We start from the raw sequence: 13,415 nt of genomic DNA on the forward strand, positions 1-13,415 counted from the left end.
TCTATTAATCTTCTAAACCTTTCACTATCCCAGTCCTCAGCTAATAATGTTCTTGATACATTTTAAAAACTTTATTTTGCACATAGATTCACACCAAGTTGAAAAAAACAGGTAAGGTCCCCTGTCCCACTTCTACTGCATGAGAGGTCTTGACCAGTAGTGGACACTGGTGCCCATGGAGCTGTCCAGACCTCCCAGGCTATGGTGTGGACACCACTGACACAGACACCAAAGGTCTGTTGCACAGCTCCCTTGTACCGCCCCTTGCAGCCACCTGACTCTGTAGGTCTCCAAGACCCTATCATATCCCTCAAAGGCAGATGTATGGAAGTCTTGGCATTGTCAGGAGGTGGTAATGGTACTAGTGCTTCCTGGCTGGCCTGAGACAAGCAGCTCTGTACCAGTGCACTCACCATCACGTCTGCCTCGCCATCATGAGCCCAGAAACTGTGGAGCCGATGACCACGGAATGAAACCCCTGAAACCATGAAGCAAACATCAGTTTCCCCTTTTATTTTCTCAGGCATTTGATCACAGCGATGGAAAGCTAGCAGTCACACTGATCCTGGTGATCAATGATTGCACCTCATGTCCTATCAGTGGAACCAAATAGTGTAGTAATTTACCATGGTTTCTGTCATCACTATAGCTTCATTTTTTTAAACTCAATTTTGATGATCCTGTCAAGGAGCCGGCTTTTGGATTTGTTGCTTTCTATTATTAATGTTTTTTATTTTGTTGACATCCACTTTTATTTTTGCTTCCTGCCTTTTGGTTGCTTACTTTGCCCATAGTGGAAATTTAGAGATTTTATACCTTCCTGTATTTAAATGTGTAAATTTCCCTCAAGAATTGCTTTAACTGTACCTTTCAAATTCTGATATAGTTATAGCTGAAAATAGTTCAGAATTTCTCTAGTCGATTTTTCTGTAAGCCATATGATCTCCATGTTTGATTCCAGTGATTTGTGCTTTCCTGGGGTCTTGCTGACCCAGCATGTGGCTGACCTCAGGAAGGTTCCTCCATACTGGCCGGCTGCAGAGCTCTGTAATGTCAGGCATCACCCTGACTTCTGTGTCCTCTGGGTTTCCATGCAGTTGGTAATACTGGTTACTGCAGAGGTGTGTTAAACACAACAACCATGCTGTGGACAGTGACTGGCCTGTAAGTCCAGATTAGTTCTGATGCATTCACCCTTTATTTCACCTTCTTCCCACTTTTAATTATTGTCAAATGTTCCTGTCTTCAGTGACACGGTGTGAAGTCTATTCTGAATGATGACATGGCCACCTGGCTTTCTGATGCTTGTTTGCACACAGTACCTGCCCCATCTTCTTGCTATCAGCCCTGTGACAACATGTGGTTAGTTCATTTTTATCCAGGCTGACATTCTGCCTCTGGCCGGACATCTAGTGGACTTATAGAAATGATCTTCTATTTCCCACAGACGACAATGTGGACACAGTTCCCTGAGCCTCAGAGGTGAAACAACAGGCTGGAGGGGGCCTAGATCTGCCTATTACTGTCCCAGAAGGGCGTTCTCTACTATGGCTTCCTTGCTGGGTTCTAACAAGTACAGGAAGGGCCAACAGCCACTTGTGCAATCTGTTCTGGCTTCACAGGGGTATAGGAAGTGTGACCTCCCTGATTCATAAATATTGCAAGAAAAGGCATGATGGTCACTACCTTGGGATAGCATGAGTTGAGAAAAGTCATGAGAAAGTCATCTACCTATCTGGCCACCCATCCACACACCTATCTAGCATCTACACATCTGTCCATCCGCCCACTGACCTACCTGCCTCTCTCACCTGTATCACCTAGTTGCTGATTCTGCCTCATCACATGGTACTCTGCCCCCACCAGATCCCCACCTGCATTCTCACCTCTGCACGATGATGGTACTTTTCTCCCATCAACTTCCACCATACCTCTCGGAGGAGTCTACCCTGGGTTGTTGATTCTGCCAGCTCCCCATGCACTCATCTCCATGTCACACAGCTTGTTTTCAAGGCTGTGTCTGTGACGTCCCTATATGCACTCGACACCTGTGACGAAAGTGCTGAATAAGAGTGGTCTCCTCTCTCACAGAGCTTCTAATGAATAGGAAAGGTCAAAGTTGAAACCTGGATGGTCCAAATGCTCTTCCTGGACATTGGTGCTGAGAAGCAGTCCTCCTGAAGCCCAGTGGTGGTTGGGTAGAGAACACAGACAGACCAACAGTCAGAATTTTTGAGCTGACAGAGCTCTATAGCTTGGAAGTACTAACAGAGTGAGGTTGCCCTGAAGCCAGGGAGAATGCATGACTGCCCTATGTGGAGGTTCTCCTTGTCCAATTCCAGGGCATTATTCCCTTCTTTTGAGCTTGTTCATAAACCTGGGCTTCCCTGGATTCAGTGATCCTTTATTCAGTTATTTCCTTCAATCTAGCAAAAAAACATTACAGTGTCTTCTGAGTCAATCGCTGTGTGCCAAGCATCTATCTGGAGCCTCCTTCCCATCCATTGCCTCCTCATTTGACCTGGACAGTGGAATCCTGAAGTGGAGATTATTTTTGCTTCACAGATTGAGCACAATGGTGGCTTCCTGCAGTCTCTCGGACTTCGCACATCTTAACGTCTGGAGACTGATATTTGACTTTCTCCTAATTTGTATCCAACTAATCTAAGACTCATGAAAGCTTCTATATTTTCAAGTCCTGGTTAGTGGTAGTTTTCCTGAGACTGTCTGCAACTTATTATGGTCATGTCAAAGTTTTTTTTTGATAGGGTTTGTGTGTGTGTGTGTGTGCGTGTGAGGACAGTCCTGAACTCACTATATAGCTAGGTTTGCCTTGAACTTGTAGTGATCTTCATGCCTCACCCCCTCCATTGCTGGGTCAACTTCCTATTGGCTGTTTTATTTTTAAAAAGCACAGTGGTGAGTGTCTGATATACAGTTGGTATTCTGCACTCTGGAGCCCTGAGTGAATGATGTAGCCACATCTTGTGAACGGCTGGCAATTCTGTGAATCCCATGCCCTTAATTCAAACTATGCCAAAATAAGGGATGAGGACACTGTGAAATCCAAATCCATGAAGTCAGTTAGTGACCACTAGTTTCTCTTAGTTCAGCACACAGAGAAGACAGGCTGGCGACCCTATATGGCCAAAGGTTCCTGGACTAACTGACAAATAATACTGACACCTTGTGGAGAATATGAGAAACAGCGCTCTCTGGTTGTATGTCTGGGAACTGGGAATCCTCAAGCCTGAAAAGATAACCTACTAAAGGCATTCAAGTCAAAAAGGCACCAAAAATTATGTGGGAAGAAATGAAGCTTTATTGCAGCTGAGGCATTTCTTTCTCCTCTGAAAGGCAGCAGCTGATGGGACCCTGGGTGGACAGTGATGCCAGACCCATGGTTTGTCGGGGAATCCCCTGGCTCACTACTCACACAGCTTGGCATTCTCCAAGCGTTCTGGGGTGATGGGGACCACATTCAATGTGAAATCAAGCCAAGAACAGGATCACACAAACCTAGTGCAAAGAGGCCTGTAACAGCCTGCTTCAGATTATGTGAAAGGCTCTCTTTAAACTCAGAGGCTGGCGTTTGACCAGCTCCTTATTGAAGGGCTTGCTGAGAAGTTCTGAGGATGGCTCATGGCACATTCAGCTGAGCCATACCCCACAGCATGGTGAGCAGGAGAAAATAGCTCTACCCTCAGACTCCCAGCCTGACCAACCAAGGGACCTGTTCACAGATATTCTCAGTGCAGTTCTACCCTAACATCACCTAGGTATGCTGTAAATGTTGATAACCACACAAACTAAGGACATCTCTTAACACAGCAAGCGAAGCATCTTCGGTGATGTGTTTCACAGGCAACTGATTTCTACATAGAGAAACTGTTTTTGGGTGTGATTTATACAAAGAGAAAAGGATGAAAATTTAAAAATCATATTCCCTAACATTAATGCCTTTGAGGAATGATTTACATTTTTAACTGCAATGGAATTATGTCTAGAAATATTACCATTTGGTCACTTGGGCTTGCATGTGAGGAGCACACTGTAGGTGAGAAGTCATGACTGTGTCAGTGTTCACAAAAAAGCAAGATGGGCATCTAAAGAAGAGAGCAGCAGCATCAAAGGGTAGAAATGGAGCCATCATCTGATGAGGGCAGTGGCATGTGAAGATGAGGCATCTCCAGGGTCTAGACTTTATTGTTCAAGTAGGAATGGCTTTCTTATGATACCATCAAAGGAAGAATTTGGATGCTAGAAACAATTCTCAGAATGTCAAATCCCTTACAACAGAAGTGAAGGAATTAGACTTCTTTTTGGTAGGAGCTCATGCTGCTTCAGCATGGACACTGGAGAGAAAAGCTTGGGTTTAGGTGACCCTCGGCCCTGACAGAGCTCTCTGTCTCCCATGCTGTCCAGCATAGGAGGGTGTCTACCCAGCCACACGTCCTCCCTCAGGAACATGGTGCAGACGCTGTGCTCTTTGGAGATGCCAGAGGGACCAGTCCAGTCCTGCAGTAGGTGCTGGTCCTCAGGAGGTCAGCTTGGAGTAGCTGGGAGGAGAAAGCTTGCGCTTCAAGTACTTGAGGATGTAGAGAGGAAGGCAGCTGACCACAGTGATCGCCGACACTTTCCACAAGAAGGTCACAGTTGTGATGAAGGCAACATCTGTCAGAAGGGGGTAAAGAGTGTGAAAGCCAATCAGGGAGCTCCCAGGCCCCAAGACCACGGCACAGACCTGACTGGACTCTGAGGACTCCCTCAGGCTGTCTACTGCAGCTCTGCCATGCACTTGCACAGGCAGTCTAACTCAGCCTCATGGAGGCTTTACTGTCATGCTGCTTTACCTGCATCCTGGCACAACTGCCTCTCTTCAAATGGAATGAATGGAGCCAGAGTACAGTACTGGAGAACGCACATGGCCAGTGATTCCATATACCGATTAACAAATAGACAGCACTTCTATGTTTTTTAATTTTTTTGGTACTGGGGATTGAACTTGGGTCCTTGCGCTTGCAAGGCAGGTGGCAGAACTATGAAATAAATCTCTGGGCCCTAGATAGCACTTTTAAAACAGGATTTACAAAACACTGTTGTGCCCTGCCCAGGCTGTCCAGGCCAGTCTCAAGGTATGGCTGACTTTATAGGCCTTAAGAGGGCAGGTGGCAGCTCCCTGTTTGGACATAAAGACTCTTATGTGTCTGTTCTTCAGTGTGGCTGTCCTGAGCATTTTCAGTTACTATGGAAAAAACTGATTAGCACCCTAACAGAGATGTGCTGGAAACAATGGCTATTTACAGTACTCATGAGAAGAGGCATTCGAAAAACCTGACATTTGCATAGTTCAATTCTACTTATTGCAGAAATTCCTGTAGATTGTTGTCAGGCACTGGGATTAAAAAAAAAACAATCTATCTACTAGGAGTCACAGACTTTTAAAAAAGTAAGGTATGTGGATAAAACTATCTTCTGCACATAAAGACTATAAGGAAAAGGTCAATGTTAACTTGAATTTCAAGAAGCCCTGGAAGAGTTTTATTAGGAGCTTTGTTACTAAGACTGTTTTAGGGAGGGGAAAACAGCCTGAGTGTCATCTCTCCTCCACTCAGAAGCCATTATACCTATGAGGCTCTCCTGGAACGAGGCAGGGAAACTTACATGCAAGTTTTTTTTTTTTTTTTGGACTGGGGATCAAACTTGGGTCCTTGCGCTTGTGAGGCAGGTGGCGGAACTATTAAGCTAAATCCCGGGCCCATGCAAGATTTATATGAGGTTGAAGAAGTCAGTAGGAAGTGGTAAGGTAAGATAGACAAAGTTTTTTTTTTTGTTTTGTTTTTTAATCAGTTAAGCATCTTTATCAATTTTGTTTTGCTGATTTTCTTTACTTTTTTTTTTTTAAAAAAAGGGGCTTCAAATTTTCTATACTCTTGGAAAGAAATGGTAACTTCACCTACCTAAGAAAGCTCCAAAAGATACTCTGCCTATACCTGTTCCAAGACAAAACAGGAACAAGAAAATGAAGGACAGACAAAAGGACATATCAGGACATTGTATTGATTAGCTACCAATTAAAGAAATACATTAAAAAGCAATAAAAGTATCAGCATGAAAAGCTCTTGTGACTGTGGTTTTAACCCCTTCATTTCATTACCTGTTACAATGCAGTCTTTTTTTTTTTTTTGGTACCGGTCCTCGTGCTTGCAAGGCAGGCAGTGGGACCACTGAGCTAAATCCTGGCCCTACAATGTAGTTTTTTAAACATAATAAAAATTAATTACTTTTCTTAAAAGCAAACACTCAGAAATGCCTCATTAGGTCTACATCTGAATGTAGGGTGCATCTCAGAACACAGCTCACACCCGAGTACTCACCACACTTAGACACTATAGGCTCTGTGACCTGCTCATACATACTTAGACACACTGCTACTTATCTCTGGGTGTGGGTTTAGAAGAAGCTGGTACCATTTCCAGCCTGGATGAGAAAAGTGACGTTTAGACAGGTAACAATTCTGCCCAGTTCACATTGCTGGGTTTGTCTGCCACTTTTATACCTCCTGTTTATAAAGTCGGTTTTATATCTGCTTATATTACATTGGGTTTGTTTTCCCAATTTTGGTATTTTGCTTTGTGTTTTGTTTATATTGTCAAATGAGGGAAACATGCTATTAAAATGAAGTGTCATAAAAATAAATCAATATTTCCCCATGTTTGAGAGCTTTATTCATGATCACATAGGAAAATATAGTAAGTGCTTATTCTCCAAACAAAATAACTAAGATATTCTAATTTGAGAATGGCCCTTTCTTACATGCCATAGGTCCACAGTTTTTGGTGAATGTTTCTTTTAATACAAAACATAGACTTTTAATTTTTCCTACCTATATGCTCTATACTACATACCCACTGAATGGTCTGATAAGGGCAGGGTACAACCTGAGTGGGCTCATTCACTTCAGGTTTAACTCCTGGTGCTTGGAGTAGCTCTGTGCTCACATCTACTTGCAAACTTCAGCACACAGGCCATTTAGAAGTCAGTGTTCAGGGATAAGTGTGTGGCTGACTCAGCAAAACAATTACCTAAGCTAATGTTTGCTGCTATTGATATGGATGTGGAGAATACATCAGGATGCACTTTTCACCTTTTTGAAAATTTGAAACCTTTTTCTCAACCAGAAAGAGCACCAGCTAAGTGCTTATATAGAAAGGGCATCAGCTTGATGCTCTCAGGTATCTTTGGGATTATGTTCTATTATGACCATGCATACAGTGACCATCATCCCAACCCTTCTGTTTTGGCCCAGGAGACAGAGATTACATCATGTTCTGGGAACCAAGTGAGGCCTTATGCTAAATGATCCTCCTCTGAGTGAACATTGTCTTACTTTTTTCTCTGCCCTCATTTAAAAAATCTTGAGAATCATATTCAGTCTTCTTAGCCATATTAACCAATATGGGGGTGATGCAGGGATCTGACTATGACACTGCTTCATCCTTTTCAATGTCAGGTTAGAAAAGGCCTGAGATTCAGGAAAGAAGAGAAGAACTTGATGACAAAGTGTGCCAGGAGGACTGGACCAGCAAGGGGGTGGTGCAGTCATGAGAATGAAGGGTACAGAGGATTGTAGATGCACAGATAGGGACCTAGTACAAGCAAACTAACATTAGGTTGATTTTGATGGTTGAGTGAATAGGAGGAGTGGCTCCACGAGTTGCAGGAGGTCCCCAGCCCATTTCTAGGGAAGCCTCATTATTGGAGAAAAGCTAAGTGACAGATAACAGACAAATATGGCATTCTGAGATCCTCGAACTTGTTCCTTCTTAATCTGTAGAGAACAATGATAAAAGGCATGATGGTGACATGCCTCATTGAGTCTACATCTGAATGTCTGAGAAGGATCCATGTCAGAATACAGCTCACACTTGAATCATCACTCACTGAATACCTCATACCTGTCCAGCACTCTTTATGTACAACCTCACTTTCAGGAACAGGGCTCAGGGAGGCCAAACCACTGTTGCAAGGCCCATGGCAAGTTATAGTAGGCTGGGCTGGGCTTGAGGAACACAGCCAACACTGGAGGCAACTGGAACCCAGGGCTAGTCAAGAAGAGGGAGCTGAGACTCTTATCACAGGAGTGCACTGATATAACATCCGATGCCACTAAAAGCTACCTAGTTGGGCTGCATTCTGTGACCTGTACAGACAGCTGAGGGAGGGAGTAGACTGTGTGGCTTGTAAGCACCAAGGCTTTCTCTTTGCAAGTGTCTGCCTTAGAGTAGGTAGTGGTTTTTGTCATGAAAATGAGGGCAAATAACACAACTCTTATGGTAAGAGTTGTTGGACAAAAACACAACTTTAATGTCTTTTTAAAGGCAGATGGTGAAAATCTTAACCATAAATTAATGCAAAGAATTTTACCTGCCCACAAAAATAAATTTTTGTGTTGTGAAACTTTATGGTATGGGTTTTATTGTGATCTACAATTTCAGACAATGTTTTACAAAGTAACAATAACAAATGTTTAACCACTGATAGACAATAATTCAAAAAAAATAATTTTAAGCCACTTACCAAAATATTCGTTTAGAAAAGCAAGTGAGGCCACATAGCAGCCTAGACTGAGGAACTCCGCCATGACCATCAGCCAGTGCCATGTCCTTATGGTCAATGCCACCATGAGAAGCTCAGTCAGGATCAGTGCTGTGAAGGAGATGGCCACGACGTGGACGAACTCTGAATCAAAGAGCACCAGGGCTCCGTACATGAGGATGCCTCCTGGAAAACAGTGGCAGAGCGGCCTCTTAAAGGACTGTTTTTTCTGTGTGGCTTGGAACCTGGATCACTCTGCAGGCAGGCCAGGAAAATGATCATGGACATGGCTAACTCCTTCACAATAGCTAAAATACAGGATCAGGTACACATCCATATTCCTTCCATGTGGTCAGACAATCCAGCCAAACTTGGGATTATGGATAAAATAAAGTATGGCACTCTCCTGGTTAGTTAGAAATGTCAAGTAGAAGCCACACCTGCACTTCAACTCATGTGAATAATGATTCCTTCATGCATCTATGTCCTCCGCAGCTAATTACACTTGTAAGCATCTCTCACTTAAACTGGAACAACAGAGTGACTAATGACTTGAGTTACACAATTCAGACTTCTCAGAGCCTCGGTAGTATCACTCCATTAAAGGAAATGATTGTGCAGGGATACAGTGAAAAAACTGCTTGTTAAAATTTTCTAGGTTAATATTTAATTAGAAATAGTTTTTTAGCTGGCATGCATCTTTTTAAAAATACCAATCCACATTGCTGGAATGTTGATTTACAAGATTAACAGAAGGCAACATTTAATGGCTAATGAAATTTTAAGTGATTGGCATTTAACCTGGAGGTGAAAACACTATTGCTAAGAAAAGACCAAAAATATTTCTTTGATCCAGTAAAATCAGGTCCTGTCTTACCTTGGTATATGCTGATTAGAACCCAGATGAAGAAAGTCTTGAAAGATAAGGATCTTCCCTAGGGTAAATGGAGGAAAATGTTTGTTAAAAGAGCAGATTGGCATGTTTGGCTTGCGTGTTTCCAAGGAATGGGGGTTGGGGAGCTTATAAAAGGCCCCAGGACTCTAAGCCCACTATGTATGCTGCTGTGACCTCATCTGCCAGGGGGCACCTCAGGTGATCCTGCTCCCCCATGTACCTATCCCTGCAGACGCTTCCCCTGTAGACGTCACAAACTCTACTGAGCTCTTCAGGTTGGTAGGGGTCTGGTCTGTACTCTCACCCAATCTACATGATTCCTAAGCCACAGAGATACGTTTTCTTGCTTCCTAGTAACACAGAAGTTGACACCTATAAACATTTAAATGAGCTAGGAGATAAAAACTCTAATTGTAATTAAAAAATTCCCTTTAGTTTTTTATTTCTGGAACAAATAATCTTGCTTATTTTGTTTCTTCAAATTAAAAAAAAATGACAGTTCTTCAGTAGGTAGGAACTGCCTATCTCAAATGAAAATGGATTGTCCCTTAAATCCTTTCTGGAAAAGTTGTGTGTAAGCAAATCCTCCTCGCCCCATGGTTCCATGTGTAATAATTCACTTTTTAAAATTGAACACAGGTTTTGAGGAATGTGCCAGAGATAAAAGGTCCCGTTTTGTTTTTTATCCCCCCAGTACCGGAGATTGAACTCAGGACCTTGTGTCTGCCAAGCAGGTTCGGTACCACCAAGCTACATCCCTGGCCTAAAGGTTGCTTTTGTTTAACTGTGATGCTGAGTATTTTAGTCCAAGAAGGAGATCATCATGGATCTACTACCCTTACTTTGATAAGTCCTTCAGCGATGGGCATTAGGTCAGGCCCAACTTAGACCACCATCAGAATCTGGTCTCTGTGCAGATCTTTGCGATCATTTGTTGCTTTAGTATCTCTATTTGTAGGCATTTCTACTTACAGATGAAGAAAACTATGAAGCCTAGAGATTTTCTCAGGCTCCAGGTGCAGCTCTCTGGCATTTTGATGTAACTGATCAGAGCCCAAAGTACTACATTTGATTTGGGGTTTCCCCACCTGTACAAGGGAGCTTCTTGTGACAACTGTAGACAGAAAATGCCACCAAGGAAAGAAGCACATCATGGGGATCAGGAAGTACCAAAAAGACACATCAGACACGCATGACAGCAATGAGATGTCAGAGTCTAGATCTGAAGCATGCATTCAACGGATGCTGAAGACTTTTAACGATAAAAATGCTTGGGCAGAAGACACCTGTTGAACAGAAACTCTGGCTTTTTTTTGTAGAAGCTAATAAAGAGCAGGTATATGAATTGTAATTCTGTAAGTGTAGCTCAATTATGAAAGAGTTTTAAATATTCTCTTGGTTACAATTGTTCATCTGTGAAGATGCTGACTGAATTTGAGTCTTTACTACATGTAAGTGTAGGAAGATTCAAATACATCACAATTTATTACGTCAATTTAGGGGCCAGGATGTAGCTCAGTGGTGCTGCCACCTGCCTTGTAAGTGGAAGGTCCCAAGTTCAATCCCTGGTGTATATATATGAAGAAGTCAATACAGATTTTAAAAAATTTAAGAAAACCTGCTCAAAATCAATCAGTATTTAACACCTATTTCCCAACTGCATTTGTCTGACTGGACACTAGCGGGTGTTCTCATCTTTGGTCATAAAATTCATCTGTCATTTCATGCCTAATTTTACTTGCCCTTAAAAAGAAACTTAACTTTTTGATATAAGAAATAAAAGGTTTAGGGCCAGGGATTTAGCTCAACGGTTCGGTGGCCTGCCTTGCAAGCCCAAGGACCCGAGTTCAATCCCCGGTACCAAAAAAAAAAAAAAAAAAAAGGTTTACTTTGTAACCAGATTTACTAAAATGCATTCTGATTATCTGAGGTAACTATCAATTTATATGTTGAAAGTTAAATGACAGCATTTATGCTGAAAGCTTATCAAAAGGTGTTTAAGACAGTACATCAATTCTGCACCTATGTGAATGCTGCTGTATTTAAGTAGATTGTACATTAATAAAAGCAAACGCAGGAGCTGGGGATTTAGCTCAGTGGTTTCACCACCTGCCTTGCAAGCGCAAGGACCCGAGTTCAATGCCCAGTACCAATAAATAAATAAATAAATAAACAAATAAACAAATAAAAGCAAACTCAACAGAATAGGTATAAAAACCACTAATAAAATAATCGGAGGAAAATATGCATAAACCTCTGATTGCGTGATGTGGATGTGATAATTCTGACTTTAGCTTTGAGAGACAAAATCTCATTATATTTGATGATACAAATACATTATTCATGGAAGCAATTAATTCAATATGGATTTCAGGTATCTATATTCTTCAGGAACCCCCAATTTTTCATTTTCAAGAAAAGAAAACATCTGTTGCATCAACTGATGGATTTAATCCCTCATTTATTCATGTACAAAACACTGATTCAACAGGCACTGCTGCGAGGCAGCAGGTGCAGGCCTGAGCACATGAACTAAGGATAGAGACTGCCCAAAACCAGCCCTGCCTACCACATCATTCCTGCTGTGGTCTTGGGCTATTTAATTTGTGTGCCTCAGATTCCTCTTTTGTGAAGCAGAAATGATAATAGTATATACCTTATATTGATAAAATAAGCCATGAAATGAAATATGTACAAACTGAGAAACATAGTATACTAATGCTATTAGTGTTATATTACCAATTGGCCATTACAGACTTCAAAAGATACACCTTGATTATGTATCAACCAAAAATGTAAAAAATAAAATCAAAATTTTAAGAGATGAATCCACCTTAAGATGAGTAAAATTACCTCAAAGAACTAAAACTAGAAGCTCCATGTGACCCACCTGCACCCCTTTTAGGTATCTTCCCAAGAGTTAAAAGCATTTATACCACAGTGATATATTCATACTCATGTTTATAGCAGCACAATTTATAATAGCTACATCTTGGAAACAGCTCATATGCCCATCAACAGATAAATGGATAAAGAAAATGTGGTGGTATATACTATAAAATGGCATATTACTCTGCCATAAAGAAAGATACATTTGAGTCATTCTAGGTTAATGGATGCACCCTGAGACCATAATTTTTAAAAAAATTAAACAGTAACTATATTCAGAATAACATGAGAAATCTGAGATGATACAGCATTGAAGAACCCTTCCTCTTAACCACTTTTTCCCTGAACAAACATGTTATCTAGATATGAGATTTTACTATAGGATACTGAAACTCTTCAGTTAATAAAACTTTCAAATAGCTATATAAAAAGATTGTAGTAGAACCATATTTTATTTTGATAAATGTCACCACATGTTCTATGTTATGTGTATCATTTTAGGCAAGAATGAAAACTAAAAATGGGTATTTCTGTTTATGCTTTCCTGTATTTTTCAAAATTTTAAATTATGCACTAACATTTTTAATCAAGTTTTAAAAAAATTTTAGTACATGTTTGTGATACATGATTACATTCTTTGAGTAGTTGGCACATGTATATAACACAGCTTAAATCTTTTTACATCCTTTCCCTTCCTCTACCTCCTTCTTGATCTCAATCCCTCGAGACCATACTGTTAAGTGAAAGAAACCAGACATAGAAGTTTAAAGAAAATGAGTAAAATTACTAGAATAACAGCATTAAGTGCCATGATGTGCATCATATGTAGTTACACTGACATGTAAATTGACATGTGTATGATTTATACACAAATGGATTAGAGCCAGCTGTGTAATGTATGCATAGATTACACTGACATGCACACTGATGTGTACATGATTATACACAAGCAGATTTGTGCCATATTGGACATAAAGTATGCATATTAGTGATGTGCACTATATATATATATATATATATATATATATATATA

General features: G+C 41.1%; 1 protein-coding gene across 7 annotated transcripts in view; it reads right to left on the reverse strand.

The window, feature by feature from the left end:
- Positions 1 to 227: 227 nt before the first annotated feature.
- Atp9b (ATPase phospholipid transporting 9B (putative)) overlaps positions 228 to 13,415 on the reverse strand; it is a 278,807-nt gene continuing 265,619 nt past the window's right edge. For 3 of the 7 annotated variants that reach the window (XM_010605561.3, XM_010605560.3, XM_010605556.3), the window contains 4 exons: positions 9,476 to 9,533; positions 8,581 to 8,784; positions 5,961 to 5,993; positions 228 to 4,674 (listed from right to left, as the gene is read on the reverse strand). In XM_010605561.3, the coding sequence (XP_010603863.1) occupies positions 4,538 to 4,674; positions 5,961 to 5,993; positions 8,581 to 8,784; positions 9,476 to 9,533 (432 nt within the window). In that variant the 3' untranslated portion in view covers positions 228 to 4,537. The remainder of the gene's footprint in view (positions 4,675 to 5,960; positions 5,994 to 8,580; positions 8,785 to 9,475; positions 9,534 to 13,415) is intronic. The other 4 variants (XM_033757511.1, XM_010605557.3, XM_010605558.3 and 1 more) reach the window with 2 other exon arrangements.

Source organism: Fukomys damarensis, unplaced genomic scaffold (assembly GCF_012274545.1).
Source record: "Fukomys damarensis isolate Sample0158 unplaced genomic scaffold, DMR_v1.0_HiC HiC_scaffold_30, whole genome shotgun sequence".
NCBI lineage: Eukaryota > Metazoa > Chordata > Mammalia > Rodentia > Bathyergidae > Fukomys > Fukomys damarensis.